Source organism: Didymella exigua (assembly GCF_010094145.1).
Source record: "Didymella exigua CBS 183.55 unplaced genomic scaffold M421scaffold_9, whole genome shotgun sequence".
Lineage (NCBI taxonomy): Eukaryota > Fungi > Ascomycota > Dothideomycetes > Pleosporales > Didymellaceae > Didymella > Didymella exigua.
In genome coordinates, this window is record NW_022984783.1 from 434,207 (window position 1) to 460,100 (window position 25,894).

The 25,894-nt window shown below is 54.8% G+C and overlaps 8 protein-coding genes across 8 annotated transcripts; 5 read left to right on the forward strand and 3 right to left on the reverse strand.

Moving 5' to 3' along the window:
- Positions 1-280: 280 nt before the first annotated feature.
- On the reverse strand, positions 281-1,717 carry M421DRAFT_91243 (uncharacterized protein; the record flags this gene model as incomplete). The annotated part of the gene is made up of 3 exons (XM_033597925.1): positions 281-1,093; positions 1,142-1,460; positions 1,515-1,717. 3 exons carry the CDS (start codon positions 1,715-1,717, stop codon positions 281-283), a joined length of 1,335 nt encoding a protein of 444 aa, XP_033450294.1.
- Positions 1,718-2,389: 672 nt separating this feature from the next.
- Positions 2,390-4,314, reverse strand: M421DRAFT_383580 (glycosyltransferase family 76 protein). The gene is made up of 3 exons (XM_033589885.1): positions 3,890-4,314; positions 3,223-3,841; positions 2,390-3,176 (listed from the first exon to the last, which is right to left on the reverse strand). Exons 1-3 carry the CDS (start codon positions 4,206-4,208, stop codon positions 2,729-2,731), a joined length of 1,386 nt encoding a protein of 461 aa, XP_033450295.1. The 5' UTR covers positions 4,209-4,314; the 3' UTR covers positions 2,390-2,728.
- Positions 4,315-4,591: 277 nt separating this feature from the next.
- Positions 4,592-5,479, forward strand: M421DRAFT_100013 (60S ribosomal protein L8-B; the record flags this gene model as incomplete). Its single annotated transcript, XM_033586473.1, has 3 exons — positions 4,592-4,666; positions 4,718-4,904; positions 4,953-5,479. 3 exons carry the CDS (start codon positions 4,592-4,594, stop codon positions 5,477-5,479), a joined length of 789 nt encoding a protein of 262 aa, XP_033450296.1.
- A 150-nt stretch (positions 5,480-5,629) lies between these two features.
- Positions 5,630-7,420, forward strand: M421DRAFT_383547 (NAD(P)-binding protein). Its single transcript, XM_033589884.1, has 3 exons — positions 5,630-5,742; positions 5,809-6,361; positions 6,412-7,420. Exons 2-3 carry the CDS (start codon positions 5,818-5,820, stop codon positions 7,296-7,298), a joined length of 1,431 nt encoding a protein of 476 aa, XP_033450297.1. The 5' UTR covers positions 5,630-5,742; positions 5,809-5,817; the 3' UTR covers positions 7,299-7,420.
- Positions 7,421-9,371: 1,951 nt separating this feature from the next.
- Positions 9,372-14,222, forward strand: M421DRAFT_91246 (uncharacterized protein; the record flags this gene model as incomplete). The annotated part of the gene is made up of 3 exons (XM_033597926.1): positions 9,372-9,574; positions 9,627-9,944; positions 9,995-14,222. The coding sequence occupies 3 exons, from the start codon at positions 9,372-9,374 to the stop codon at positions 14,220-14,222; spliced, it is 4,749 nt and encodes a 1,582-aa protein (XP_033450298.1).
- A 619-nt stretch (positions 14,223-14,841) lies between these two features.
- On the forward strand, positions 14,842-16,946 carry M421DRAFT_419079 (NADH-ubiquinone oxidoreductase). The gene is made up of 3 exons (XM_033591999.1): positions 14,842-15,204; positions 15,266-15,337; positions 15,392-16,946. Exons 1-3 carry the CDS (start codon positions 14,911-14,913, stop codon positions 16,547-16,549), a joined length of 1,524 nt encoding a protein of 507 aa, XP_033450299.1. The 5' UTR covers positions 14,842-14,910; the 3' UTR covers positions 16,550-16,946.
- Positions 16,773-17,510, reverse strand: M421DRAFT_59218 (EF-hand; the record flags this gene model as incomplete). The annotated part of the gene is made up of 1 exon (XM_033595665.1): positions 16,773-17,510. A coding segment is annotated over one exon (738 nt), but the record flags the coding sequence as incomplete, so codon positions are not given.
- Positions 17,511-18,652: 1,142 nt separating this feature from the next.
- Positions 18,653-25,200, forward strand: M421DRAFT_91249 (uncharacterized protein; the record flags this gene model as incomplete). The annotated part of the gene is made up of 5 exons (XM_033597927.1): positions 18,653-18,755; positions 18,878-18,976; positions 19,159-22,829; positions 22,969-25,029; positions 25,087-25,200. The coding sequence occupies 5 exons, from the start codon at positions 18,653-18,655 to the stop codon at positions 25,198-25,200; spliced, it is 6,048 nt and encodes a 2,015-aa protein (XP_033450301.1).
- Between the last annotated feature and the right edge of the window lie 694 nt (positions 25,201-25,894).

Genomic DNA, 25,894 nt, shown 5'->3' on the forward strand with positions numbered 1-25,894 from the left:
CTGTATCTTGCGCTATCATTCGCATCGCTTTCTGTCTGCCTACTGTACTGGCTCGAAATCTACTCGCGTTAGATGTGTTTGTATTGGTACGACATTACTGGCTGCACGATCAAAAATGTTTCTTAGGAAACGGATCACATTAGCGCTCCTGGAAGACCTGAACGCCTTTCGTATACTCCAAAATCACTTCAATCTGCTCTCACCGTCTCTTCTCTTAATTTCTAACGCAGTGTCAACACAAGGCGTCAATTCCACAACAGCCAAACATGCATGAATCGGTCTACCAGTTGAACTCACCCACCATCCTCTTACGTTGCTGATGCTCCCTGATCCTCACCAATGCACCAAAGTCAGTTGGACCCTGCCTTCCGCAGCCCAAACTAGTAACACAAATACCATCTTGTTCAGCTTCAGGGACAGTTGTGTTGCTACACGAAGACGATGCTGCACAGATACTCTTGACACAAATCTCACCAAGCCTGCAGCCCGTCGTCGCTTTGCACTTGGGTGTATCGCTGAGGCACTGATACATGTTCGCATCGAAGCAAATACCAAAGCCATCAGAATCGCGTGCGCAAGAGCAGCTGACGCGACTAAGGCCCTGGTTGCATTCGCGCCGGAACGTACAGTTTGTGTCGCAGGGTGGGTCAAGAGGGCGACGAGCGCACACGCCGTTGAAGCATACGAGACCGTCACCGCACTTGTTTCCGCAGCTTCCGCAGTTGGCTTTATCAGATGCGGGGTTAAGACAAGTGCTGTTGCAGAGAATCCAGCCGGGGGTGGCGCAGGTTGGTGTTGGGGTAGTGGGGCTGGTCAGGGTAGTATTATAGAAGGTGGTAGTAGTGGCGGAACTTAGAGTTGAAGATGAGGTTATCGTTGTGTTGAAAGTCTCAGAGCTTGACGATGTGGCCGAGCTGGATGATTGGGACGAAACGGTACCTGTTCCTGTGCCAGTACCAGTCGACGGGGTAAGGGTGACCGTAGTAACCATAGTCGAGGAGCTATGCGACAAAGTAATGACGGTCAACAAGCTACAAGATGCTGTAGAAGTGACTGTCGACGTGAGTGTCAAGGTATCCGTACTGGTCAATGTCTAGAGTACGTTAGAACACATTCGAGACTAAGGGCGCACAATATTTACCGTCCTGGGTCCATTGACATTGATAATGCTTGACGTGAGGTTCTTGCAAGAGCAGGCGCTCGCGTAGAAGACATCTGAATTGGAGCAAGGTTCGCCGGCGTAGGTAGGAATAGGGCCGATGATGGTTGTCGTGCTGGTAGACAGAACCTCGTTTTGGCGGACTTTCAACTTACCAGCTATCTCTGCCGGAGTCGGGCTTGGAGTAGAAAATGAGAAGCCTGGCAGAGATGAGGCAGTGCTAGACGACTTGCTAGGTAGGGTCGTTGAGCAAGACACTACTGCAGTTGCAGTGGTCCGAGCGACAATGGTAATGGTAGCGCTGGCAAAGTTTATAAGCTTTGGGCAAGCAAGCAGCAGCGTAATGTAGACTTACACTGAATATGTGTATGTGGCTATTGTTGTTGTCAGGTGGCTCATGCAATCTCGAAGTGCACTTAGGGGAGCGTCGGGACCTCGATCGGTTCCCCAGACGGCTCGAAAGCAGTTATCCGTGGAGCAGGTGCCCTGCCTAGATACTAACTTGGCACCAGAAGCACAGGCGGCGTAGGAAGCAAGAACGATCTTATGTAGCTTCATGGTTGATTGTAGCGAGTGAATGAAGGCGAAGGTGTAGCCTGCAGAACTATGATCGGGAACCGGAAGATCTTTATATAACGATGATATGCTGCGCAACTCATTCAGGGAGTTGCCTGCTTAAAAATCCAGTCAGCTGTTGCTAGACTGAAGCTGGGGGGGAAAGCCACTCAAGTCCACAAGCCAACGGACAATGTCCACAGGACCAGAAGTCTCAACCACTGACTGCTCTACCGAGCGTACAAAACATTGAAAGCGAAGCTTTGGATGGCATATTCCTTGCTTCGACAAAGAAATTGCGTCTGCGTACGCCTGTGGTTCAACGGCGTGATACATTAGAGGAGCCGTCAAAGTATGCGCTGGGATATTAATCACTACTCATTCTATGACTATGCCGGATCGTGTTGGAGCCGCTCACCACGATAGCTCAAGACGTCGCGCACGGCATGATGCGGTGTTATCGCGTATGCAGGCGATGACGCACCTCAATGCAGGTACAGTGTAGTCGTTCCTCGTTACTATAGAGAGGCTGAGGCCCACCAATCAACAGTTACGAGCTTACGGCAGGCTGGTCACTGGTCGATGAGTGAGCTAGTGTCTGCAACACAATTGCCAAGTGCCAAAGCAGCACGTTAGTCGCGAGATCACGTCCACAGGGATGAGAAACGCGCACTGTCTGCAGGGCCCTAGTCTTTGATGGTTCGTAGGGTATCAGTTATGGTTGCTTAGATCGATCTCCGTGCAGCCCTCAAGCTATTAGTGCGTGGCTCCCACTGGCGTCGCAGTAGGAGTACATGCTCGCGTTCTTCAACGGCCACGAACATTTCGGGTATGATGCACGCAAATATGACGCGACTTCCTCTCGATTAGATTTGTCCGCGGGAGAAATAGAGGTCTCAAGATGTATACCCATGGCGGCGCCTCCGCCATACGTTGAGCAACCGCGTCGTCACGTTCCAGCAACTTGTTCGACATCGGCCCAATTATTACCCTGCGAAAGGCAGGCATCCATTCTCAGGCGGGTGGTAGAAAATTTGCGAAAAGCATCCCCTGGATCATAGCATACATGACCATGGCGCGAATGGTATATTGCGCACGACCAGGTTGACCCCCAGTACGCCGTTCTGATTCGACGTCAAACAGCCATGAAGCCACTGTCAGATACCAGATGGGGTATCCGGAAGAGATCCGATTAACGATCTGAACGTGGAAACTGGTAGCTGCTGTGACGGCTAGGACCAGCTGCGGCAATGCTAGTTCTGGCAGGTTGTACGTCAAAGGAGGCGTATGCTTAGCGCCAGAGGTATTACTAGAGTGGGGTACAGAACGCCCTCGCAACGGCTGGGCATAGCCTATGCGGAGGTATGTAACACTCGAGTAGACCAACAGCCATAACATCGGGAACGCAAGCAAGAACAGTGGGAGGTTGGGCAGGGTCCAGTAACGGAACAGTCCGACATTCCTGATCGCATGTTAGCTTTGGTCTTGCTCACAGCCGGTACACTCACCAATAGTGACTTTGTACCCATGAGTATATACTAGGTATACTCTTCTCGCACCATGGCCTTACCGCGGAGCCGCTGGCGTTGCAAAAGTCCAAGTAGGCAAGGTATTGCGGTCCAACAAAAGCAAGTGCTATCAAAGAGCCGGATGCGCAGGTAAGGATTATTCTGAACATGTTGTGTATGCCCAACCGCATCGAGAGAAGCTGGGGTACGTATCGCGTAACGTCATACAGAAGTACCAAGCCACTCAGCAAGCCATTGCTTCGTATGGTAGTCGCCACAGCAAACAGCAGACCTGAGCTGAGCTTGTAGAAGATCTCCAGGAAGCCAAGGGAAGACGTCTTGGCGGCCGATCTAGACTCAGCATAGCAGAGCATACCTGCCAAATTGATCAAAGAGAAGAGTGACTCGGTATAGGGCGCTGAGAGGAACAAGGAAGCTGGCGTAAGTATGTGGAGTACAGATGCGACGAAGGGGATCCGGGATTGCTGCCACCCCACTCCCGTGAGATGGGTTGTGAGTCTGTGCAGAATGAGTACTGAGAGGAGGTGGCAAGTAGTGGAGATGATGATGCCAGCCAAAACGTAGTACTGGATCGTACCTGCCGCTGTGCCGGAGATGTCTACGATTGTGTCAATGCCATCTCACTGCAAAGATCAAGCCTTCTCACATCGTCCCATGACATTCAGAATCCCGGAGAAACCCGGGCTGAATGCCCACTCCTGCTCAAACATCAGGCCCCGCTCGGCTGCCTTGACAAAGTACAACGCATCCCATCGGAAGAGGTTAAGGACGAATTGATCGAAACGTGATGAGAATTTGAGGTTTGTATAGCGATCGAGACTCGAATCAATCAAAATCAGACCTGAGGTGTCGTACCCCGGCCCTGGACAGAGCGCAGTGAGGCAGAAGAGCAAGGCTTTCCATGCAAAGAACACAAAGACGAGCTGCCTCTTGTCCGAGGAACTTGATGCTGCCATCGTGGACATGAAGTGACGGAGCTGGTGATGGTCGAGGAGGCCGCGTCTCGATTGGACAGCCCACTAGCAGTTGCCACAAGCGCTCGCTTAACCAGGCACGGGCCATAGAGCACAAAAGTCCTAGCACCCCGTCAATTTCGACTTTTCGTTCTTCGTCCAGCAAACACGTCGTCGACCGCCAACTAACCAACGGTAAGCGCAACACCCGCCTCTGATCCGCTCGAACAGCATTCAGATCGCATGCAACAGCAATCGCGCATGTCGACAACAATGATGGCCAGAGTGCAGCGCGGTAGCAATGCCCGCTCACTCTTACGAGCTACAGAACTACTTAGTGGATGAACATTCGCTGATAGTTTCTGTTCTCTATGACAGAGCCTCTACAGTTCAAAATGCCTCCTAAGGGAAAGAAGACCGCCCCCGCCCCCTTCCCCCAGGGAAAGGCTGGCACCAAGAAGGCTGCTAAGGTACGTTGGAAACTCACGCGCAGTGACTTCGCAGGCTCTAATCAATGACAGAACCCTCTCCTCGAGAAGCGCCCCAAGAACTTCGGTATCGGCCAAGACATCCAGCCCCAGCGCAACCTCGGTCGCATGGTCAGGTGGCCTGCGTACGTCCGTCTCCAGCGCCAGAAGAAGATCCTCAACCTCCGTTTGAAGGTCCCCCCAGCGATTGCCCAGTTCCAGCATGTTGCTGACCGCAACCGTAAGCACCACTACAACCAGTCGGAGGATCGCGGCTAACGCATTGCAGTCGCTACCCAGGCTTTCAAGATCCTCAACAAGTACCGCCCTGAGACCAAGGTCGAGAAGAAGGAGCGTCTGACCAAGGAGGCTACCGCCATCTCTGAGGGCAAGAAGAAGGAGGATGTCTCCAAGAAGCCCTACACCGCCAAGTTCGGTCTGAACCACGTTGTCGGCCTTGTCGAGAACAAGAAGGCCTCGCTCGTCCTGATTGCCAACGACGTCGACCCCATCGAGCTCGTCGTCTTCCTTCCCGCCCTTTGCCGCAAGATGGGTGTCCCCTACGTCATTGTCAAGGGCAAGGCCCGTCTCGGTACCGTCGTCCACCAGAAGACAGCTGCCGTCCTCGCCCTCACCGAGGTCCGCGCCGAGGACAAGACTGAGCTCTCCAAGCTCGTCTCCGCTGTCAATGATGGCTACCTCGAGGCCCACCACAAGGACGCTTCCCGCCACTGGGGTGGTGGCATCATGGGTGCCAAGGCCAACGCTCGCATGGCCAAGCGCAGGAAGGCTCTTGAGAGCGCCATCAAGATCTAAACGGTCTGAATGGTTTGCTAGGTTCATGAATTTTACGGCGTGTCTCTTGTCTCTGCATGTAGGGTCCACAATACCAAGGAGTTACGGAGGGTTAAAAGCAGTCGCTATGACACTGCATTGACTGGAATCGAACAACGATAACGCACGCCATTAGCATTACTTGCAGACATGAGTGATTAGTGAAGTAAGCCCTAGCAAATTTCTTCTACACATAGGGTTTTCCACAACAGCGGTCTCCGTCGCAGCCGCCAGTCTTACCTAAGGCAAGTACCCCACCCCCACTTCTTAAGATATGCGTGGGCACCCACTTACATCATCCTACACAACAGTCTGTCGCAATGCCGTTGACCATCCTGACCGACTCAGACGTACGCGATCTGCTGCACCAATTGTCTAAGCAGGACATACTTGACCTGCAACAATCCCTCGCCGACGGTCTGCACTACTACTCGACCGCAACCGAAGATGACTCCAATGCATGCTGTTCGTCATACCAGCCCATGCGCACAGCGCTCAAGCGCAATGATGGACAAACAACACTCTTCATGCCAGCTTCGAGCAATGATGGTATTGGCTTCAAGGTTGTAACACTGTCCACACCTGATCAGAAAGCTGCCTCGGACACGTCGTCGATCGCGTCGTCCCTCAAGGCTGCCTCCCTCGCTGAGTCAACACAGTCCAGTGGCTCCTACGGACCGCCTCAGTCTCTCGCGAGCTCGCAAAGCACAACACCAAAGGGGACATTGCAGCTCTTAGATAAAGATGGGTCGCCTCGAGCACTCGTCAATGCTGAAGAGATCACGGCTTTCCGCACGGCGCTGGCCAGTACTATGTTGTTTAAGAAACGACACAACGTTCACGACATCGTCGTATTCGGCGCAGGTAGGCTATTGACATATTGCGTTGTAGTGCGGACCTGACTGTCTTTCTAGGCAAGCAAGCATATTGGCACATTCGACTTGCCCTAATACTACGATCCACAGAGATACACCACCTCAACATCATTAACCGCGACTTCGAGCGTGTCCATCAGCTACTCCAATCCCTCTACAATCCTGACGAGCAACCCACCAAGTTCGACCCCAGCACGGCCAAGATTCTCTCGTATAGGAAAGAAGGCGAAAACCTGCACCGGCCGAAAATACAGATCCTTACTCCCTCGCACGGGGAATACGAGCGCCTCCTCAAGTCCACAATACGAGCCTCGTCCGTCATCTTCTGCACGACCCCAAGCCTGCACCCACTTTTCCCAGCACCCTACCTCACAAACCCAGAAGGCAGGAAGAAAGGCCGCTACGTAGCAGCTATCGGGTCGTACAAGGCGCATATGTGCGAAATCCACCCCGACATACTCCGTCAGAACGTCACACCCGACCACGGTCGCCAATTCCACAAGCACGCTCCGCAAGGCGGCGCAGTCATCGTCGATAGCGTGGAAGCATGTCTCAAGGAAGCAGGTGAGATCATCCAAGCTGGTCTGTCGCCCAATGAACTTGTCGAGATTGGAGAACTCGTCATGCTTAAGCGGGATGCCGAGAAACGACGATCAGAGTGCATGGCACAGAAACGGATGAGCCAGGAAGGCCTGGATGATAATGGTGTGGAGCTGGGAGAGGCACCTTCCTCGAAGAAGAAGAAGAAGGGCAAGGGAGGAAAAGAGGAACACGATAAGGAACACCATAGTCTTGTGGAGTGGTTGCAAAAGGGCAACGTCATCTACAAGAGTGTGGGGCTGGGACTAATGGATGTGGTCGTTGGTAGTGATTTGGTAAGGCTGGCGGATGAAAGGGGTATCGGGACGAAAATTGAGAACTTCTGAGGTTTGAGTAGATCGACAATCGAACGAGACACAGCAAATAGAGATCACATCGCAAGATGGCTATGCAACGAATGCATCCCATGTGCAGCTTTCTTAATTCATCTGCACATTCTTTGCAGCTCACTTATCCTATCAAATGATGAGATCTCGAGGCAAACACTACGGGAAAATGTGACCACGCACATTAACAGCGTAGAGGCGTTGCACCCAATACACCTCTAGTAACACGGTACCCAACGAACCTCCGCTGTGACCAGTGCGTGTTTTTAGTTTGATACAATCGCGTCAGCTCGCGCCATTGCAGCGGCCGCCTTGTACACGCCAATACAGGCAGCCGTTGTTGTCCGAGGTCGGTGCCGTAGCGTCGCACTGTAGTAGATACGAATTCCCTTTGTTACTAGTAGGATTGGTGAAGGCTTATGTAAGAGTGGAAGGCATCTACCGTCTCAGACCGAAGAGGCTCACGGTCATCGCGAAATCCGATGCCGAGTGTGTAGAGGTGAGCCAACCCTATCTCCTCGTAGCTTCTGCAAGGAAGCTTATGGTCATGCTAGTATGGAAGTAGTCATGGTACATGTTGTAAACATCTGGGTCGCCTGAGGCCGTGATATTAACTTCACGGCGCAGGCCAATGCCTTACAGTCCAGCTCCAATGCTGGTTTTTGGATGTCTCAAGGAAAGGAAATTTTTATACCAGGATCGTGTCTTCGCTTTGTCGCAGTGCCTACCGAGATCAGACAGTCAGTATCATCTGCATGTGATCCGGTTACATGTTCGGTGCTCCGAAGAAACCGCGTGTCGACATTTGTAGGGATACTAGAAGCAGATTCGAGGGAAATTGGTCGAAGGCTAATTGAACCATGACTGCCACCAAAACCATCTGAGCACACTATAGCAACTACGGAGCACCACTGTGAGCTACAATTTTGCGAGGTAAGAGAAGCAATGAACCGGACCAGGTGGTAGCCCAGCTCTTTCACAGACCATGCGGACGTGCTCAAACAACCCTTCCAAATCAAGCCTGTGCACTTTACAAGAGCGTTTGTTTCTTCTTTTTCGAGCCTGCGCCTCAAGCTGTCGTCGAAGATCCAGACCCTCGCGGAAGCTAAAGCAGGGGCGAACAGAGAGTCCGGGGCGTAGAACACATACAAAATAGTCTAAGCCGTCCATCCCCATCCCCGATACGGGCAAGGTAAGCTCGAGGGTAAGCTTTCGAGTGTCTTGGCAATCTGCGCGAGTAACATCTCATTACGAGTGGCTGAAGCAGGTCTCAGGGGCGAGCCGGTGCGCTCGACAATCGTCCCGTATCTCACGAGGCAGCTTGGGCCAGAGCGCTGAACGTGGGAAGACCTAGACCGCCTTGCCGAAGCGAGAGTCAGTGATATGAACCCATTGGTGTGAACTTTGTATGCAGGGGAGGGGTAAAATAAGGAAAGAGCTGGGGGCTGCACGTGATCGATAAACGCCTTCGCCAGAATCGGCTTGTGCGCCGGACGAACTTCCGATGGACGGATCCTCGATGCATTTGTTCCCTCACACACCATCGTCACCCATCAACATCTACAGTAAAACGCAATGGCCGAGACATCGGCATTGATAACACCTTGAATTGTCTGCAATGACAGAACACCGTGAGAGATGCCACCGTTGACCTCCGGCGAACGAGTTGGCGCGGATGGGTTAGCGCGCTCAAGAATGCGCCACAAAACAACCAGACAGCTGACACTGTACATCTCCCTTTGCGGTATGCTCCGCAGGGCTTCAATACCAAGACCGAGGATTACACTCGCCTACAATTTGGTGGAAGCGTGCTATTCTAGCGTACCACTACCACCACTTCTCAGCTGAAGACATGGAGCCCCGTCAGGTCTATCCAGAGCAATGCACTCGATGTGGAAATTGCAACTATCTAGACCTTGAGGAAAGCCTCAGCAACCTCAGAAGAGGTGAATATAAGACGTGCGTAGGTATCTGCTCAGAAGGGCATCACAGTCCTGCGGTATCACCCCAATCCCTAATAGAGCCTTTGGCTCGCGCCACTCTTTACTGCTGCTCATTTTGTCATCAATCGTGATGTCGTCCTTTCTTTTGAAACCAACGCTCATTTTGGGTCTCTTGGCCGCACGCTCTCTCGCAGTTCCTGCTCTTACCTCCGAGAACTCTTATGTAGCCCGACGCGCAACGGACGAGCTCTCCTGCTGGGACAACCATAGTGATGGCAAAACTTTTATCGCACAGAACGGAGACTGGGAGATCATCTGCAGCAAGGACTATGCGTGAGTAGCAAAGCCTTATCGAGGGGATATTACCTGTACTGACACTGAGTAGTGGCGGCGACATGGGAGCCTCATCTCCTGGCTCGTTCGAAGAATGCATCAGAGAATGCGATACCACCCCTGGGTGTATCGACGTATCCTTCGCCTGGCCCAACTCCTGCTACAAGAAGAACAAGCTCACCATTGCCGTCGACAACAACTCCATTTGGACTGCGCGCAAGAAGGTTACCTCTTCCACTGGCAGCAGCGACATGGATACCAAGACACCTGCTGTTACACAGGATGTTACTTGTGAAGGCAAGGCCAGCGAAGGTGTCAAGTATAACTCGAAGCAGGGCACATTCTTGATCGAGTGCGGCGTTGACCACTAGTAAGTCCATCAAGTCTCTTCTTTCTACCGCTCCTTTAACAAGCAATTAGTGGCGGTGACATCGGCTCTTCGAGTACTGACAGCTTTGCGGCCTGTATCGAAGACTGCGCCGCAACAACTGGTTGCGTTGACGTCAGCTATGTTTGGGGAGCCTGTTACAAGAAGGGCACACTCAACGAGGGTGGCGCTGTAGGACATGTGTGGTCGGCCAAATTGGTCGCATCTGACCCTGACACCACTCGCACCACTTTTCCTAGCACTACTACCACTGGCACCACAACGGCTACTGCCCAGGCTACCTCCACGCCCATCACATGCCCTGCTAGTAACGGCCAGACCCCTACCATCGCTTCTGGCGGTACCTACGAGATCGCTTGTGGTACTGACTACGGAGGCGGTGACTTCATGGCCGTCGATGCAGCTACCTTCGATCTGTGCCTCAAGGCCTGCGACGACAACAATGCTTGTCAGGCACTTGCTTATGTCGCTCCAACATGCTACTTGAAGAACGAAGTCAATAAGGCCAACGCCGTCGGGCACGTCTGGGGCGCCATTGTTAAGAAAGCCGCCAAAGATGTATTCGTCTTCCCCACTGTTCCTGACCAGACTTTAGAACCGAATGCCATTGAGTCTATCATGGCTGATGTTCTTACGCTTCCTCCAATGCCCACGGCGACCCTCGGTCCAGTGTCTCCTCCTGGTGTCGACATGGGTGGTCTGGATGTACTTACTCCGGAGCCCAAGACCGAGCTTTGGTTCAGCGGTAGCGCTGCCCAGATGAAGGACGATGAGTCTGGCGCTGTCACTGTTCGTATCTCTGTCGACTACAAGTACCCCTCCATTGTTCTGGACCACTCCATCTACATTAAGAACGTCGACTGCTCAAGCGGCAGTCTTCAGGGTAAATTCGACAACCTTCTGGCATTCACCCACGCTGCGGATTCATGGCCAGCGAAAGCTCCCCTTCTTCTTATCACCAGTGCACAGAGCTGCGGCAATGGCGATCAGAACTCCTTCTGGCTTGCTCAATCGACCACCTTCGATCAAAACGCCAACACCTTCAGCGCTCCTGGTATGGCCGTCGAGCTCGCTGATATCTACAACGAAATGGATATTGATTTCGGCAAGATTGAGGTGAACAATAGCACCGGCAACAGCTCCATCGGCACCGACGGAGATGCGCTGAGCTGTGGCAAGCCGGACTCTCCTTTCGTCGATGGTCTCCCCGCCGTTGCATGTGGAACTTCTTTCGACAAATCCCTTGATGACAACCTTGGGTATTACGCCGCCAATGGTGACGACGAGCAGCATGTACTGGCATCAGCCGGCGGAGATGCTTCCAATAGCACCGACATCAGTCTCAACGTGAGGCGCGACCTATCCAAGCGATGGAGCTTGAAGAGCGCTTTCAAATCTATCGCTAAGGCCGTTGTCCAAGTCGTCAAAAAGGCTGTCGTTGTAGTCGTGAAACAGGTGGCTGTGACATTCGTTTCGGTTGCAAAGGCTGCTGCTAAGCTTGCTGTTGCCGTCGTCAAGACCACCGTCAGGGTCGGTATCGCCATTGCCGTCAATTACGCGAAGCTCGCCAAATTCATCGTGACTGGCAACTACGATAACTCTCTCACACTTCCGATCGATCTCACAGGTACGAGTCTGACCAAGGCTACACCTTGGGATGGCACCACAGGTTTCAAGTTCTACGATTACAAGCCAGACCGCAAGGGTGCTAAGTGGAAGGCTTCCAAGATCAACCTCGAGAGGGTCGCGACTGAGCTTCTAAAGGCTCCTGGAGAGGCTGATCCTGAGCCGGGTATTGAACTGTGGTGCGTCGACTGTGGAATCAAGGGAAAGTTCGTCGCAAAGGGTTCTCTCAGTGCTACACCTCTCTCCGGTCTGAAGAAGGCCCAGGTCGGTGTACATGGCAACATGTATGTCGGCGCATTCCTGGGCGTCAACGCTTTCACCAAGTACGAGAAGACTATCAAGAAGGAACTCATGAAGCGCAATCTCGCAGGTTGGGAGATCCCTAAGATCGTCTCCCTGGGGCCCGCCATCAGTCTTAGTACTCAAGCGACCTTTAGCGTCGAAGCTGAAGGACAATTACTCGCTGGTGCCAGTCTGAACTGGCCAGCTTTCGAGGCGACCCTGGACTTCGTCGATACCCGCAAGTCGACTCAGTCTGGTTGGACCCCGCAGGTTACTAAGAAATTCGATGCTCATGGTGAACTCACTGCTACTGCGGCTCTCGGTCTGCCCGTCACCTTGAGCTTTGGTGTTGACATTCTGAGCGGCAAGATTAAGAAGGAGATCGAACTGTCGGATATTCCTGCCCTTACTGCGGAGGCCAAGCTTGAGTTTGATGTTGGAACATCGAAGAACCAATTCGGAGGCGACGACTGTCAAGGCATCGCGTGGGACATTGCCCTCACCAACGAGCTTCGCATCGACGTCCCCGGAACTGAGGGCTGGAAGCTGAACGGCTGGAAGTCTCCTCCTCTAGCCAAGGGCTGCATCGGTCGTACGCGTATCCCAAGCGAAGATGAGTCTTCCTCGACCTCCTCCACCATGCCTACAACCTCGACTACTCCCACGCCTACACCTACACCCATCGGTCTCCACTGCCCAGATGCAAGTGGCAAGACATATACAGACTCTGGTGCCCAAATGAAGCAGTACACCGTCACCTGTAACCAGGATGCGGCTGGCCTTGACATCACGTGGGCCTACCGAGCCTCCATGGAGACCTGTATGGACTGGTGTGGTACTGTCTCAAGCTGCGTCGGTACCGTCTTTGCGCCAAAGCGCACCGACATCAACTGTTGGCTCAAGAGTGGTTATCCGGCACTGATTGCTAATCCTTCGCCAAACACAGATCCCATTCACAGCTCCATGACCTCGCAACCTACCTTCACTATTCTGAGCATGTACTATGCCGACCGGGACATCACACCCTACGCTAAGCAGAACGTGGCTCGCGGCACGCAACTCGTCATCGACACGAACAACATCGTGGGATGGGCCAACGGCGACCCATGGCCTGGTAACCAAAAGAGTATTTCTATGCTCTTCAGCTACGGAAAAGAGCTGCGCACGTTCGTTGTCGCCAGCGGCACAGGAGTCTACACCCTCAACCCCGGTCCTGCTACTTCCCAGCCTGGTGTCCAAGTCGCGCCAGGCTACGAGTCCATGTCAGGCGTTTCCAACATCAACATTGTTGCCGTGGCATATGGTCGTGGCGCCATTACCTCCCGCGTCGTGTTCCAGAACATGTACAATGCGATAAGGAACGCAGGCGGGAGGTGGCAGTACACCAACGACAACTTCGGTCAAGACAACTGGGTGGGAGTTGGAAAGACAGGTGTCGTTTGGTACCAAAACCTCGATGGCGACTACCTCGTCTCTAACCCTGCCCGCGAGGGCAACTACAATTTCTTCTATAACGCTCGCTGGAGCAAGCGCCAGGAACAGGAGATTGCCCCGTCGCAAGAGCCTACGCCCATCGAGGCCGAGGGCAACTCAAACAGTCAGCCGACTGTTGTCGGCGCAAGCCCAGCACAGAACACTCCTGATGCTGAGCTGACCCCGTCCCCAACTCCCCTCCTCGCATCGTCTGCCGATACTTCGGACCAGACTCCCAGCGCTACTCCTGCCAGCAACAGTGCTTCCGAGACCTCCTCTGAAGCCCCTGCAATCCCCGCGGCTACCAGCTCGGACTTCCCTCAGCTGAACGTCAACAACTCCACCTTGAACTCTACCTCCAATGCAACTGACGTCAACTTTGTCAACTTCGACATTGTCGACACGACCAACTCGCTGAAGCTGAACCCAAGCACGGACGGCAACCTCTTCCTCTCCCTTGTCGGAGACAGCACCGACCTCTCTAACCTGACAACCGGCTCTTTCACCGGCGACTCGGACTCCAAGACCATCTTCGGCGACTCTTCGGACCGCTTCCTGCACTATTACCCCGACGTGCTTGCCTCCTCTGGCGCCTCGCGTCTGCGTCTCGCAGCGTGGGACAAGCTGCCGAAGGGAGCAAAGCTCATCACGCTGACACAGATTGAGATCGAGGGAGAGACGATGATGCTGGGCATTGACACAAAGGGCAACTACCTGTGGCCGTTCGTCTGTGGCATCAAGGGCCAGTTGAACAAGATTTTCCTCGTCAATGATCCGGCGAGTGGTGGCGCGACGCTGCAGAAGGAAAGCATGAAGTTTACGGTTACAGGCGGTGAGGCGTACAGCTGTGAGCCTGTGGCGCTGATGGTCAAGGCGTAAATGGTGGTGAGCGGACTGCGGGTAGATGGAGTAGACTACAGTGTACACACACTTTTCTTAATACATAATGATAATGTGGATGTCGCAACCTTGTATATATGCATCTTGACCTAAGCCGTGATGGTAACAGGTACACAGTACTTACTTGGCACGGGGCTATTCTTTCTGAGCTGGGTCAACCTTCCGTGTTAGCTCAAGAACGGTCTTGTCACATGATTCGAGTCGTGGGGAAGAGGGTTGTATGAGAACCAATCGCAGATTTGCAGTAACACTTCGCCTATACCACTCTGCTGTAGACGTGGTACCTTGCTCATCAAAATGAGCAGTCTTTCGCTGAGTTCGAGTGCTTGCAGTCGGCGTCTTCTCTTGGAAGCTGATCGATAGGAAAAAAATGACCCCGTATCTCAGCTTCTGGTTTTGCAAGCAAATTCAAAGTGAAGCATAAAAAAAGATCATTAGATAGCAGCGACTTCCGAACCCTTGCCGCTGTTGATGGCGGCTGACAGTCGGCCATTCCTGGATCGAGTTCGATGGAGATGTCATCGACTTTGGGGCCCAATCAGATCAACGCCAAGACCGATTATAGAGCCGGGACGAACTTCACGAACATGCACGCCGCCACTGTTCCAGCAACGACGTCGCCCCGCACGCATCAATCGCACGAGCGCACACACAGTCCGCGTTCACGATGCTCGCACGACATGCTCCCGCCTCGACGGCCCTCGCCGCGGCCGCCCACCGCGCGCCGCTCGCCGCAACCGCAGCCACTCGCCTTTCGACCGCGAGCGCCCCGTCGCCGCAGCAGAAGCGCTCTCTGGCCACGGTGAACGATGCCGCGCCCAAGCGCACATACGGCGGCCTCAAGGACCAGGACCGCATCTTCCAGAACCTGTACGGCCACCACGGCGCCGACCTGAAGAGCGCGATGAAGTACGGCGACTGGCACAAGACGAAGGAGATCCTCCTCAAGGGCGACGACTGGGTGGGCAGAGCCGGCACAGCTGCACAGCTGCACTGCACGAGGCATTGCTGACGCGGTGTAGATCATCTCCGAGATCAAGGCCTCCGGTCTGCGTGGCCGAGGCGGTGCTGGTTTCCCCTCGGGTCTGAAATGGGTACGCAAAAGCTCAGCGGTGTGGGCAGGCATCGCGCAGAACTGACGGCTGCAGTCTTTCATGAACGCCAAGGGCTGGGAGAACGACTCCAAGCCCCGCTACCTCGTTGTCAACGCCGACGAGGGCGAGCCCGGCACGTGCAAGGACCGTGAGATCATGCGTAAGGATCCTCACAAGCTCATCGAGGGCTGTCTCGTCGCCGGCCGCGCCATGAACGCTACCGCCGCCTACATCTACATCCGCGGCGAGTTCTACCACGAGGCCACTGTTCTCGAGCGCGCCATCCAGGAGGCATACCAGGCCGGCCTCATTGGCAAGAACGCCTGCGGCTCCGGATACGACTTCGACGTCTACGTCCACCGCGGTATGGGTGCCTACGTCTGCGGCGAGGAGACCTCCCTCATCGAGTCGCTCGAGGGCAAGCCCGGAAAGCCCCGTCTCAAGCCCCCGTTCCCCGCTGCCGTGGGTCTATTCGGATGCCCTTCGACCGTCGCCAATGTCGAGACAATCGCTGTTGCACCCACCATCCTCCGACGAGGAGGCAGCTGGTTCGCCGGCTTCGGCCGTGAGCGCAACGCTGGCACCAAGCTCTTTGCCATCTCCGGCCATGTCAACCACCCCTGCACCGTCGAGGAGGAGATGTCCATTCCTCTCCGCGAGCTGATCGACCGTCACTGCGGCGGTGTCAAGGGCGGCTGGGACAACCTCCTCGCCGTCATCCCCGGTGGCTCCTCGACTCCCGTCCTGCCCAGGCACATCTGCGACGACCAGCTGATGGACTTTGACGCGCTCAAGGACGCACAGTCCGGATTCGGAACCGCTGCCGTCATCGTCATGGACAAGTCGACCGACATCGTCCGCGCCATCACCCGCCTCGCCAAGTTCTACCACCATGAGTCCTGTGGCCAGTGCACGCCCTGCCGCGAGGGCTCCAAGTGGACCCACCAGATCATGGACCGCTTCTACAAGGGCCAAGCGCGCGAGCGCGAAATCGATATGCTCCAGGAGCTTACCAAGCAGGTTGAGGGCCACACCATCTGCGCGCTGGGAGAGGCGTTTGCTTGGCCGCTGCAGGGTCTCATCAGGCATTTCCGCCCGGAGCTCGAGGCTAGGATAAAGGACTATGGATTGAAGAACGGTGGTGAGGCGCTGGCTGGTGGCTGGGCCCACGATGCTGGAAAGAGGGGCCAGCTTGTCTCGCCGGGTCAGTAGATGTAAGAAGGCAGTGAGGGATCAAGATGGAGTGTCTTGTACAATGCATGTTCCTTTTGTTTGAGCTTTTCTTGGGCGGCTGTATATAGTTCAGCAGATCTGAATTCAACTATCAACGTTCACCAGTCTGTCACGCACAAGCGGTCCCCCATCCCACAAACACCACAAACGCCAGGCTCGAAGCAACCCAACCAGTATCCCCGCGTCTCCAACGCTATCCATCCTACCCCAAGCATATCCCCACAAACTCCTCCCGACTAATTGCATTGTCCCCGTCCATATCGAACTCCTCAATCATGGCTACCAGCTCGTCGTTCCCCAGCGTCTCGCCCAGCTCCCGCGCCACCCGCTGCAAGTCCTGCAGCGTAATGCGCCCCTTGCCGCCCTCGTCGAACAGCTCAAACGCGCGCAGAATCTCGTCCTCGGGGTTGCGCGCCATGATGCGCTGCGCCATCAGCGTCTGGAACGTCTGGAAGCCCAGCAGCGGTCGCGCGGGCGGCACGAAGGCGGCCTGCGCCGCAGCTCTCGCCGAGTCACGCGCGGGCTGTTTCTGGCCCTGCGCCTGCGACGACGTTGTACCATGCGTCTGCAGGATCTGCAGGATCTCGTGCTTGGGCAGGTCGAAGCCCAGCGCCTTCATAGCGACTTTCAGCTCGTGGTAGTCGATGTAGCCATCCTTGTCGAGGTCGAATAGGTTAAATGCTTCGCTTATTTCTTCGCGCTGCTCTTCGCTCAGCGCGGCGAGGGCTTGCGCGTCCATTGCGGACGAGGCCAGGCGTGATTCGCGCGCCAGCCGCTCACGCTCGAGACGTTCGCTTTCTAGTCTTTGCGCGTTCTTGGGCGCGCTCGGGAACGCGGGAGTGCTGAATGTGGGTGCCGAGGGACCGTTGGCGGGGCGATTGAGACCGTAGCGCGGCTGGTGGGAGGAGGTTGCCATGGGTTGTGTGGTGGTGTAGGTTGAGGATGTGAGCTGGCTGTGGTGAAGCGCAAAGCTCGGACTTGTGGTTTCCTTCCAGTCACAGTGCAGTGAAGATGTTGTATATGCTGCTGCGGTCGCGACAGGGTATCAATGGCGAAGTTCTGACGTTGAAGAAGTATAGTTCGTTATTCGTGACTTCTTTGTTTGGGTGTCGCGGGTCAGGATTGGGTTGACGCGACGTGATAATAGATCATAGCGCGTTCAAGGTGGGGGCTAACTTCAAGTGGCTGGTTGATGGAGAGCCTAGAGACAATGAACTTGATCTTGACAATGCAAGCACTTGTAGAATTTGATCAGCGGCAGGACATCTAGTAGAGCTGTTCATCGTGAGTCGTGACCCAATAAGCCAGCATACAAGATCAGCGGTGCAGTGCCCCACGTCCATCAGCAGCACTACAACCACACAGACGCCTTCCTCCAGCAAGTACTGCTCAACAGACTGAATGCCTACGACTCGCATGCAGTTACCTTGCGTCGAGCAAGATATCGGGAGACGCGAAGCTGGACTGGTCTTGCGCACCTTGAAAACATTCGTCTTTGGGGCGGAGCGTCTTATGCTGGGGCGAGACAGCTCTCAGCGCTCAGGCAGCAGCAGGTAGCAGTAAGAAACTATCAGGCAGCATGCTGGCAACCTCCAGCGAACCGCAGCACTTGACTGCAGGCCTTTTTTTCGTCGATGGCGTCTGCCTTTGTCATCATTCAACACGTCTGCCTTTGTCATCGTTCACACTTTTGTCAGTGCAAACAGCAACTCTTGCCGTGGTGAAATGAAACTGCTGTCTTGCACGTGACTCTGTTGCAGCGCAAGCAAAGGCTACCGCTGCGAGCGCAGTACTATTAAATCGCACCCGTCACCTTCCCTTTCTCGTCACTCAATTCTCCAGCAACCGCTGCTGACTCGAAGCGCTCTTTTCACTTTTGCATGCTCGTTGTGTCGCCGCGACAGCTCGACTCGTTAGCGCGTTGTTCCCGTGCAGCTCTGATTTACCTGTGCAACCCTGGCACGAACCTCGCCCATCCGCACCTCGACCTTTTCAACCCCATTCGCGCCCGCGCGACCGCACAACGCGCATTGGTAGTCGAGCAGACAACAACGCGCGCGCGACGTCTCGCACACGGCCATCATGTCTTTCGGCGGAGGCGGCTTTGGCTTCGGCGGTAGCAACACCAACAACCAGTCCACGGGCTTTGGGTTTGGGGGCACCAACAACAACAACAACTCCGGTGGTAAGTAGCAATCTCTATCTTTGATCTCAATGTGACTGCCTCTTGCGGACACGTCGGCGATGCACCAATGCGACCGCACCGGCCTTCTCGTGGACTCTTGTCTAACCCGTCCTTCGCCTCAGGCTTTGGCTCGAACACCGGTGCATTTGGCTCCAATAATAACACTGGGGGCGGTATGTTCGGCGGCAACAACAACACAACGAGCGCATTTGGCAGCGGAGGTACGTGATTGCTTTGCGCGTTGCGGTCGCGTCTACGTTCTGGCTTTCTGCGTCACTGTGTCTGCTGCACAGCCTGGCTTCAGCATACTCTGTCTTCGTCAAATCTTGCGCTTCGCGGGTTATCGCGCGTCCATTGCCTTCAAGCTATCGTCCCGGAAGGCTGATGCTAACCTGTCTTACAGGTGGCTTCGGTGCAAACAACAACGCCCCCAAAACGACCTTCGGCTCGAACACATTCGGCGCCGGATCAACGGGCGGCGGCCTCTTTGGCGGCGGCGCCTCGAATACAGGCTCGACGTTTGGCAGCGGCGGCGGTGGTTTCGGAGCAGCCAGCAACACGTCCTCAGGATTTGGTGGTGGTGCAACCACCGGCACAAGTCTCTTTGGAGGCGCAAGTAAGCCTGCATTCGGTGCTGGATCTACGACCAACACTGGTGGCGGTCTATTTGGTGGAGGCTCTGGTGGATTTGGCGCTGGCAACACAACAGGAGGCTTTGGCAGTGGCACAACGGGCGGCTTTGGCGCAGGTGCAACAAACACCACCAACAACGGCACCGCGAGCACGCCGTTCCAGGCGCACACCGAGAAGGATGGCACATCTGCGACACAACACTACCAGACCATCACCTTTCAGCAACCGTACCAGAACTTCTCTCTCGAGGAGCTCAGGTTAGCCGACTACAACCAGGGACGCCGCTACGGCAACTCGAACGGTCAGGGCGGTGCATTCGGTCAGAGCTCTACCTTTGGTGGTTTCGGCGCCGCCAATAATAACAATGCCAACGCCAACACCACATCTGCCTTCGGTTCTAATAACACGAACACTGGTGGTGGTCTATTTGGTGGCGGCGGCACAACGAACACTACTGGAGGGTTTGGACAATCTACAGGAGGGTTCGGTGCGCAGAACAACGCCAACACCGGCGGTGGCCTCTTCGGCGCCAAACCAGCGACTGGTGGTTTGTTTGGAGGATCCAACACAGCTACCACAGGCACCACAGGCGGCGGTCTTTTCGGAGGCGGCTCTACCACCAATACAACCGGCGGGTTTGGTGGCGGTGGAGGAGGCTTTGGCGCGGCCAACACCAACACAGGAGGTGGTCTTTTCGGCAACAACAACGCAGCTAAGCCTGCGTTCGGCGCTGGCGCAACGAACACCTCGACAGGCTTCGGAGCCTCGACCGGCGGCGGTTTCGGACAGTCAACAAACACTGGTGGAGGGCTCTTCGGCGGCAACAATAACCAGGCCAGCGCTGCACCTGCATTCGGTGGAGCTCCAGCGACTGCAAACACAGGCGGTGGACTGTTCGGCAACGCTGGCAGCACATTTGGCCAGAACAACACCGCTCAGGCCCCAGCATCTGGAGGACTATTCGGTGGTGGCGGTGGCTTCGCTGCAAACAACAACCAGGCGAAGCCTGCGACCGGAGGCCTTTTTGGCAGCGGTTCCACAACAACTAACACTGGCGGTGGTCTCTTCGGCGGCGGTGCTCCCGCTCAGCAACCAGCAGCTGGAGGTCTGTTCGGAGGTTCGACCACCACAAACAACAACGCAGGGGGTGGACTTTTTGGAGGTGCGAAGCCTGCGACAGGTGGCGGCCTTTTTGGCGGCGGCGCATCCACTCAACAACCAGCTTCTGGTGGCCTGTTCGGCAACCTTGGTGGTCAGAACAACCAGCAGAACGCCGGATCAAGCCTGTTCGGCGGGAACAACAATCAGCAGAAGCCCGGCGGTCTCTTTGGCAGTTCCACCACCAACAATACTGGCGGTGGCCTCTTTGGAGGTCTCGGTGGTCAGAACAACAACCAGCAGCAGAACAACCTTGGTGGCTCTCTGTTCGGTGGCGGCCAGAGCCAGCAGCAACAGGGTCAGCAGCAAATGGGCAATAGCCTGTTCGGCGCATCTGGAAGCTCTCTGCTGAACACTTCGCTGAACACCAACCCTTACGGAAACGACGCTCTGTTCGCTGGTCTGGCTACGCCAACTCAGAGCCCCGGGCCTATCGCCACGCCCCTCTCGAGCAGCCAGAAGAACAAGAAGAGCGCCATATTGCCTCAGCACAAGCTCAACCCAGCCGCGTCCACCCGTCTGCTGACCCCTCAGGCTAAGCGCACCGGCGGGTATGGTTTCACGTACTCCACCTACGGCAGCCCAGCTAGTGGCCAAGCTACTCCCAACCTTGGTGGCAGTCTCTTCGCTGGAGGCGGCCTGTCACGCTCACTTGGTAGTAGGAGCACCTCTATGAGCAACTTGCGCAATAGCTTCACTCCCGAGACCAGCATCCTTGCACCAGGCGCTTTCTCTACAACTGGACGCTCCTTCGCCAATGGCAGTCTCAAGAAGTTGAATGTCAACCGTCACGTCAACACCCGCATTCCGCTCTTCGATGAGCCTTCTCACAAGCGCGTGAGCTTCGCTGGCGGTGATGGCGACTCACTGAGTGGCAGCACGAATGGATCGACTGCACTGGTGGTACGTGAGGAAGACAGCGATGCTTCGCCTACATCGGTGAACGGCAATGCTAGCCTGGAGCCGTCCCGTCCAGCCATGCAGCAAGTCAACGGCACCGAGCTTGCACAAGTCCCCGAACACGACCCTGCCCTGACACCGAAGTCTGCTTCAGTAGTCAACGTTCAGCCTGGTGAAGACCCTGAGCCTGGTCATTACTGGTCCGAGCCAACCTTGAACCAGCTGAAGAAGATGAGCAAGCAGGAGCTCAAGGCTGTGAAAAACTTTATCGTCGGACGTCAAAACATCGGTCAGATCGAGTTCCACCAGGGTGCTCCTGTTGATCTCTCTAACACAGACCTTGACAAGCTCTACGGAGATATTATCCAGCTCAGCCACCGCAACGCTACCGTCTACGGCGAAAACTGCTCATGCCTTCCGAAGCCCCCGATGGGCACCGGCTTGAACCACCCATCGCGTGTCATCCTTCTTAACTCTTGGCCTCGCAACAAGGCTGGCAAGATGGACGCGAAGCACCTGGAGCGCTTAAAGCGTGTTGCCGGCACGAAATTCGAGAGCTACAATCCCTCTAACGGTGGCTGGATCTTCACTGTACCTCACTTCTCGTCTTACGGTCTTGACTATGAGGACAGGGGTGTCTATGACGACGATGAGGAGGACGAGTCGAGTGAGCTCAGCCCCGTTCCCGACACTCCTGCGCAAACGTTGCTCAATACAAGCCAGATGACCAGCACGCCCCAGCAGGACTCGCTTGTGAGCCCCTACGAGTCTAGTCCCGACGACACGTTCGAGTTCAAGCGCGGCATGCCTCAACGCGCCAATGTTCCCGGAGGTTTCGACGACGAGGCTGCATACGAAGAAGAGTACGACGACGAGGACTCTCGCGGCGAGTCTTTTTTAGGGGAACGCTCCGTGGGTTCGCTTGATGGCCAGCAAGAAGCTGAGTACTACGAGAGCGAATCCGGATCGGACCAAGACCAGAGCATGGCGGATTCTGTGTCCGGACCGATCTACACCACGGAGCCAGCAGCCGCTGTAGAATTTGACCCCTTCAGGAGTACAATGAAGGCACCGAAGTCGATCTTGAAAGCCAGCCAGGTCTTCAAGCCCAATTTTGGCACGCCTTCGAAGGGACCGGCAGTGTTTGACGATGACTGGGCGAATCAACTGCAGCGCACCATCAGCCCGAGGAAGCAGGATCGAACTGCCCTGCGCGAAAGCCAGGGCCATGCTCTTCGAGAGTACGAGCGGAGTCCTACTCTTGCAGCACAACAGATCAACGTACGACCCTTTGCAACACACATGGACTTGATGAACTCTCTCTTTGGCGAGACTGAAAACCACCGGGAGTCACTTTCGAAGCGACAAGGACAAGGCATAGAGGTTTGACTTCCCCTTCTAGCGTTTGTTTTGGCAAGTTTATGTTGATTGTCGTGAGATGTCCTCACACAAATTGACGCTTCGGCCACTGTAGATAGTCACAAATTGATGAGGGACAAGATTGCTAAAACCTTGTCTCCAGTTGCCATATTCGAAACGACCTAAGTCTTCACACGATCTCGACCAAATGACCGACGCCGATAAAGACTTCCACAACTCCAGCAAACCCCACTTTAGCGAGACTGGCGTCTTCATCTACAGCAACAAGGGTGGTAAGAACCTTGAGAGCGGCGCATTCTCCACTGCCCAGGAACCACTCGTCGGTGCCACCTGCGACATCCGCTTCACAAAGATGCCTACTTTCGGTGATGCTGTCCCCGAGACCATTGCCGTCCAGAAGAAGGTCACCAAGATCTCCACTGCCGATGGCGTACCCTTGGCTTCGATCACCCTTGAACCAGTTCCCATCGAATTTGCTGCTTTCTCTAAAGCTGTCGCTGTCGACTCCGTCGCAGGTACTCACGAACAACATGCATGGCAGCTGTTATCGCTGTTGTTCGATGGCGGCGATAAAGTCAACAAGCCAGTGGATGTTGATGACGAACACCTTGAGCGGTACAGGAAGGAGCGACTGTCTGACTTCTGGCGGAACTTGGTCTACGGCGATGCACAGAAGCAAGCTCAGCAAGCTGCCACAGCTGAAGAGCGCGCCATTGCCCAGCTGAGTTGCAATAACGTTGCCGAAGCTTGTCACGCACTGCTTGAGGGCTTGGACCTGCGACTTGCCACCATGATCGCACAGATCGGCGGCGATGCGAACATGCGCCAGACGATGACCGAACAGATTGATCAGTGGCGACGCATGGACATGCTTGCCGAGATGGAGGATGCCCACCGCGCTCTGTACGAGCTCCTATCTGGCAACTGCGCTCAGGCAGATGGTAAGGATGGCAATGGTCGTGAGAACAGGGCTGTCACATTCAGCATCTCAAAACGATTTTCTCTCGATTGGCGTCGCGCATTCGGCCTTCGTTTGTGGTACGGCACCCTGGTCGACGAGCCTATTGAGCTTGCTGTTGCACAATTCGCAGATGCCATCAGGGATGGTCTCGAGGATGTCAAGCCTGTGCCATGGTTCGTGCGCGATGGTGCTGACATGGGTTGGGTTGATCCAAAGGCGGCCGACCGCGAAGATCTCCTCTGGGGTATCCTCAAGCTCTATGCCGCTTCCAAATTGGACATCCCAGCCAACGTGGAGGATGTCCTTGCTCCTGAGAACGTCTCCGGCCACCCGCTGAATGCACGACTATCCTTCCAGCTCTTCCAGCTCTTCTACTCTCGCCATCAAGACAACAAGGAAGACGAGTGGCGCAAGATTGGAATGCCTACGTTCCGTGCTGATACAGAGGGCGACTTCCGTCATTCATTCATGTCGTCAACTGCCACTGTCACAAACAATGACACGCAGGGAGAGGATCCTTTGGTCGAGTTGGGTGACAAAATCACTCTGTCGTACGCTGCATCACTTCACACACAAGAGTACTGGACGGCCGCCGTTTGGGTATACACTCACCTGTCCTCCGCGCCCATGCGTGAGCACTACATTCGATCACTTGTGAACCAGTTCGCCAAGTCAATGACACTTGCCGAGTCGGACTCGACATACGCCTACCTTACGAATGATCTGCATGTCCCCGCGACCTGGCTCCACGCAGCTGCCGCACTGCAAGCCAAGACAGACGGGGATGCAGGCCGAGAAGCTGCGCACCTAATCAAGGCCAATGAGCTTGATGAGGCTCATGAGGTTCTCTGTCGTAAGGTAGGCCCTGATGCCATCATCTCGCGCGATTACGAGCCGTTGCGCGAGCTCATGGCTGGTTTCGTACCCGAGGATGCCAACGACAGTGCATCACTCGCCTCTTCGCGACCTGTAGTGTCTGCCCGTGGACCTGAGAGCGTTGCCGGCTGGGCACAGGGTGGCCAGATTTATCTGGACTACATCGAGCTTCTCGACCACACCGGCCGCCGTTCAACATACCGTGTTGATGAGGAGCTCGAACAGGATATCCAGCACCTACTTGCGAAGCTCCAGAAAGCTCTGGAGATTGCTGCACGCGATCGCCTGGAATCCTGTGGCCTTGAAGAGCGCGTCGCGCTGATGGAGATTGCTGGCACCGTTGCCAACTTGATTGCCAAGAATAAGGTACGTTTTCCAGACCTTCATTTCCGCTCTGAAGACGAGAGACTAACAATCATACAGACTGCTAACCGCTCCCAGATCCTCAGGCTCCCCCTCACCGAGGACCTTTGGCTCAAGCACTCATGTGACCTCAGCACGAGCTACTACCGCAACCTGATGGCGAGTAGCAAATAGAAGTATGCGAAACTACACAATTTGCTGTGCATAGTTGGCTGGGGAAGAGTGGGCCCATCCTACAAATGGGAGAGATGACTTCTCGAACAAAGAAGAGATGCTGCAGTGAGAGACTCAAGAGCGTGCGTTGGGATGGCGGAGCAAATAGAGTTGGTCTTAGCGATGGGTGTGCAATGGTGTATAGTAGGAATTTGTACAGAAAACGCATCTTATTTCTGAAATTGTGCTGGGTTTTTTTTCGAGTGTTGTGTTATGGTGTGACGTGAAAGAGGATCATGATTTTAACCTTGAGATATCTGGGGTATGTGACACGAAGGATGTGGATAGGTCACTTCCTCGACTACGGGGCCTAGCTTTGGCATGTCGACTACCTTGGACTAGACCCTTCTAGCGTCACTTTCATCCTAGCAATTTTCTGTTTTATCGAAAAACTGTGTGATGTGAAAGAGAGGGGTTGTGCTTGAGACTTATGGACGTGTAATAGGAGGAGGTTAAGTAGGTCACTTCTTTAGTGCCGGGACCCCTGTTTGGCATGTTGAATGCCTTGGGCTTGAATGGTCTTGGGTGGGCTGGCAAGGCTAAATTGACACGAACTTGTGTAAGAATTCTGTCAACTAACTGCGCGACATTCACAATGTAGAGCAATATGAGTTCCACGAGCATGTCAACTTCTACAAACATGCTATGCCAAACC

Excerpts from the sequence above, each read along its gene's own strand:
- M421DRAFT_383580 (XM_033589885.1), bottom strand. The coding sequence starts at position 4,208 with ATGTCCACGATGGCAGCATCAAGTTCCTCGGACAAGAGGCAGCTCGTC. Across the intron at positions 3,842-3,889 it reads TCTGAATGTCATGGGACGAT|ACATCTCCGGCACAGCGGCA; the intron begins GTGAGAAGGCTT and ends ACACAATCGTAG. Across the intron at positions 3,177-3,222 it reads TGGGTACAAAGTCACTATTG|GAATGTCGGACTGTTCCGTT; the intron begins GTGAGTGTACCG and ends ACATGCGATCAG.
- M421DRAFT_383547 (XM_033589884.1), top strand. The coding sequence starts at position 5,818 with ATGCCGTTGACCATCCTGACCGACTCAGACGTACGCGATCTGCTGCAC. Across the intron at positions 6,362-6,411 it reads CATCGTCGTATTCGGCGCAG|GCAAGCAAGCATATTGGCAC; the intron begins GTAGGCTATTGA and ends CTGTCTTTCTAG.
- M421DRAFT_419079 (XM_033591999.1), top strand. The coding sequence starts at position 14,911 with ATGCTCGCACGACATGCTCCCGCCTCGACGGCCCTCGCCGCGGCCGCC. Across the intron at positions 15,205-15,265 it reads TCCTCAAGGGCGACGACTGG|ATCATCTCCGAGATCAAGGC; the intron begins GTGGGCAGAGCC and ends GACGCGGTGTAG. Across the intron at positions 15,338-15,391 it reads TCCCCTCGGGTCTGAAATGG|TCTTTCATGAACGCCAAGGG; the intron begins GTACGCAAAAGC and ends TGACGGCTGCAG.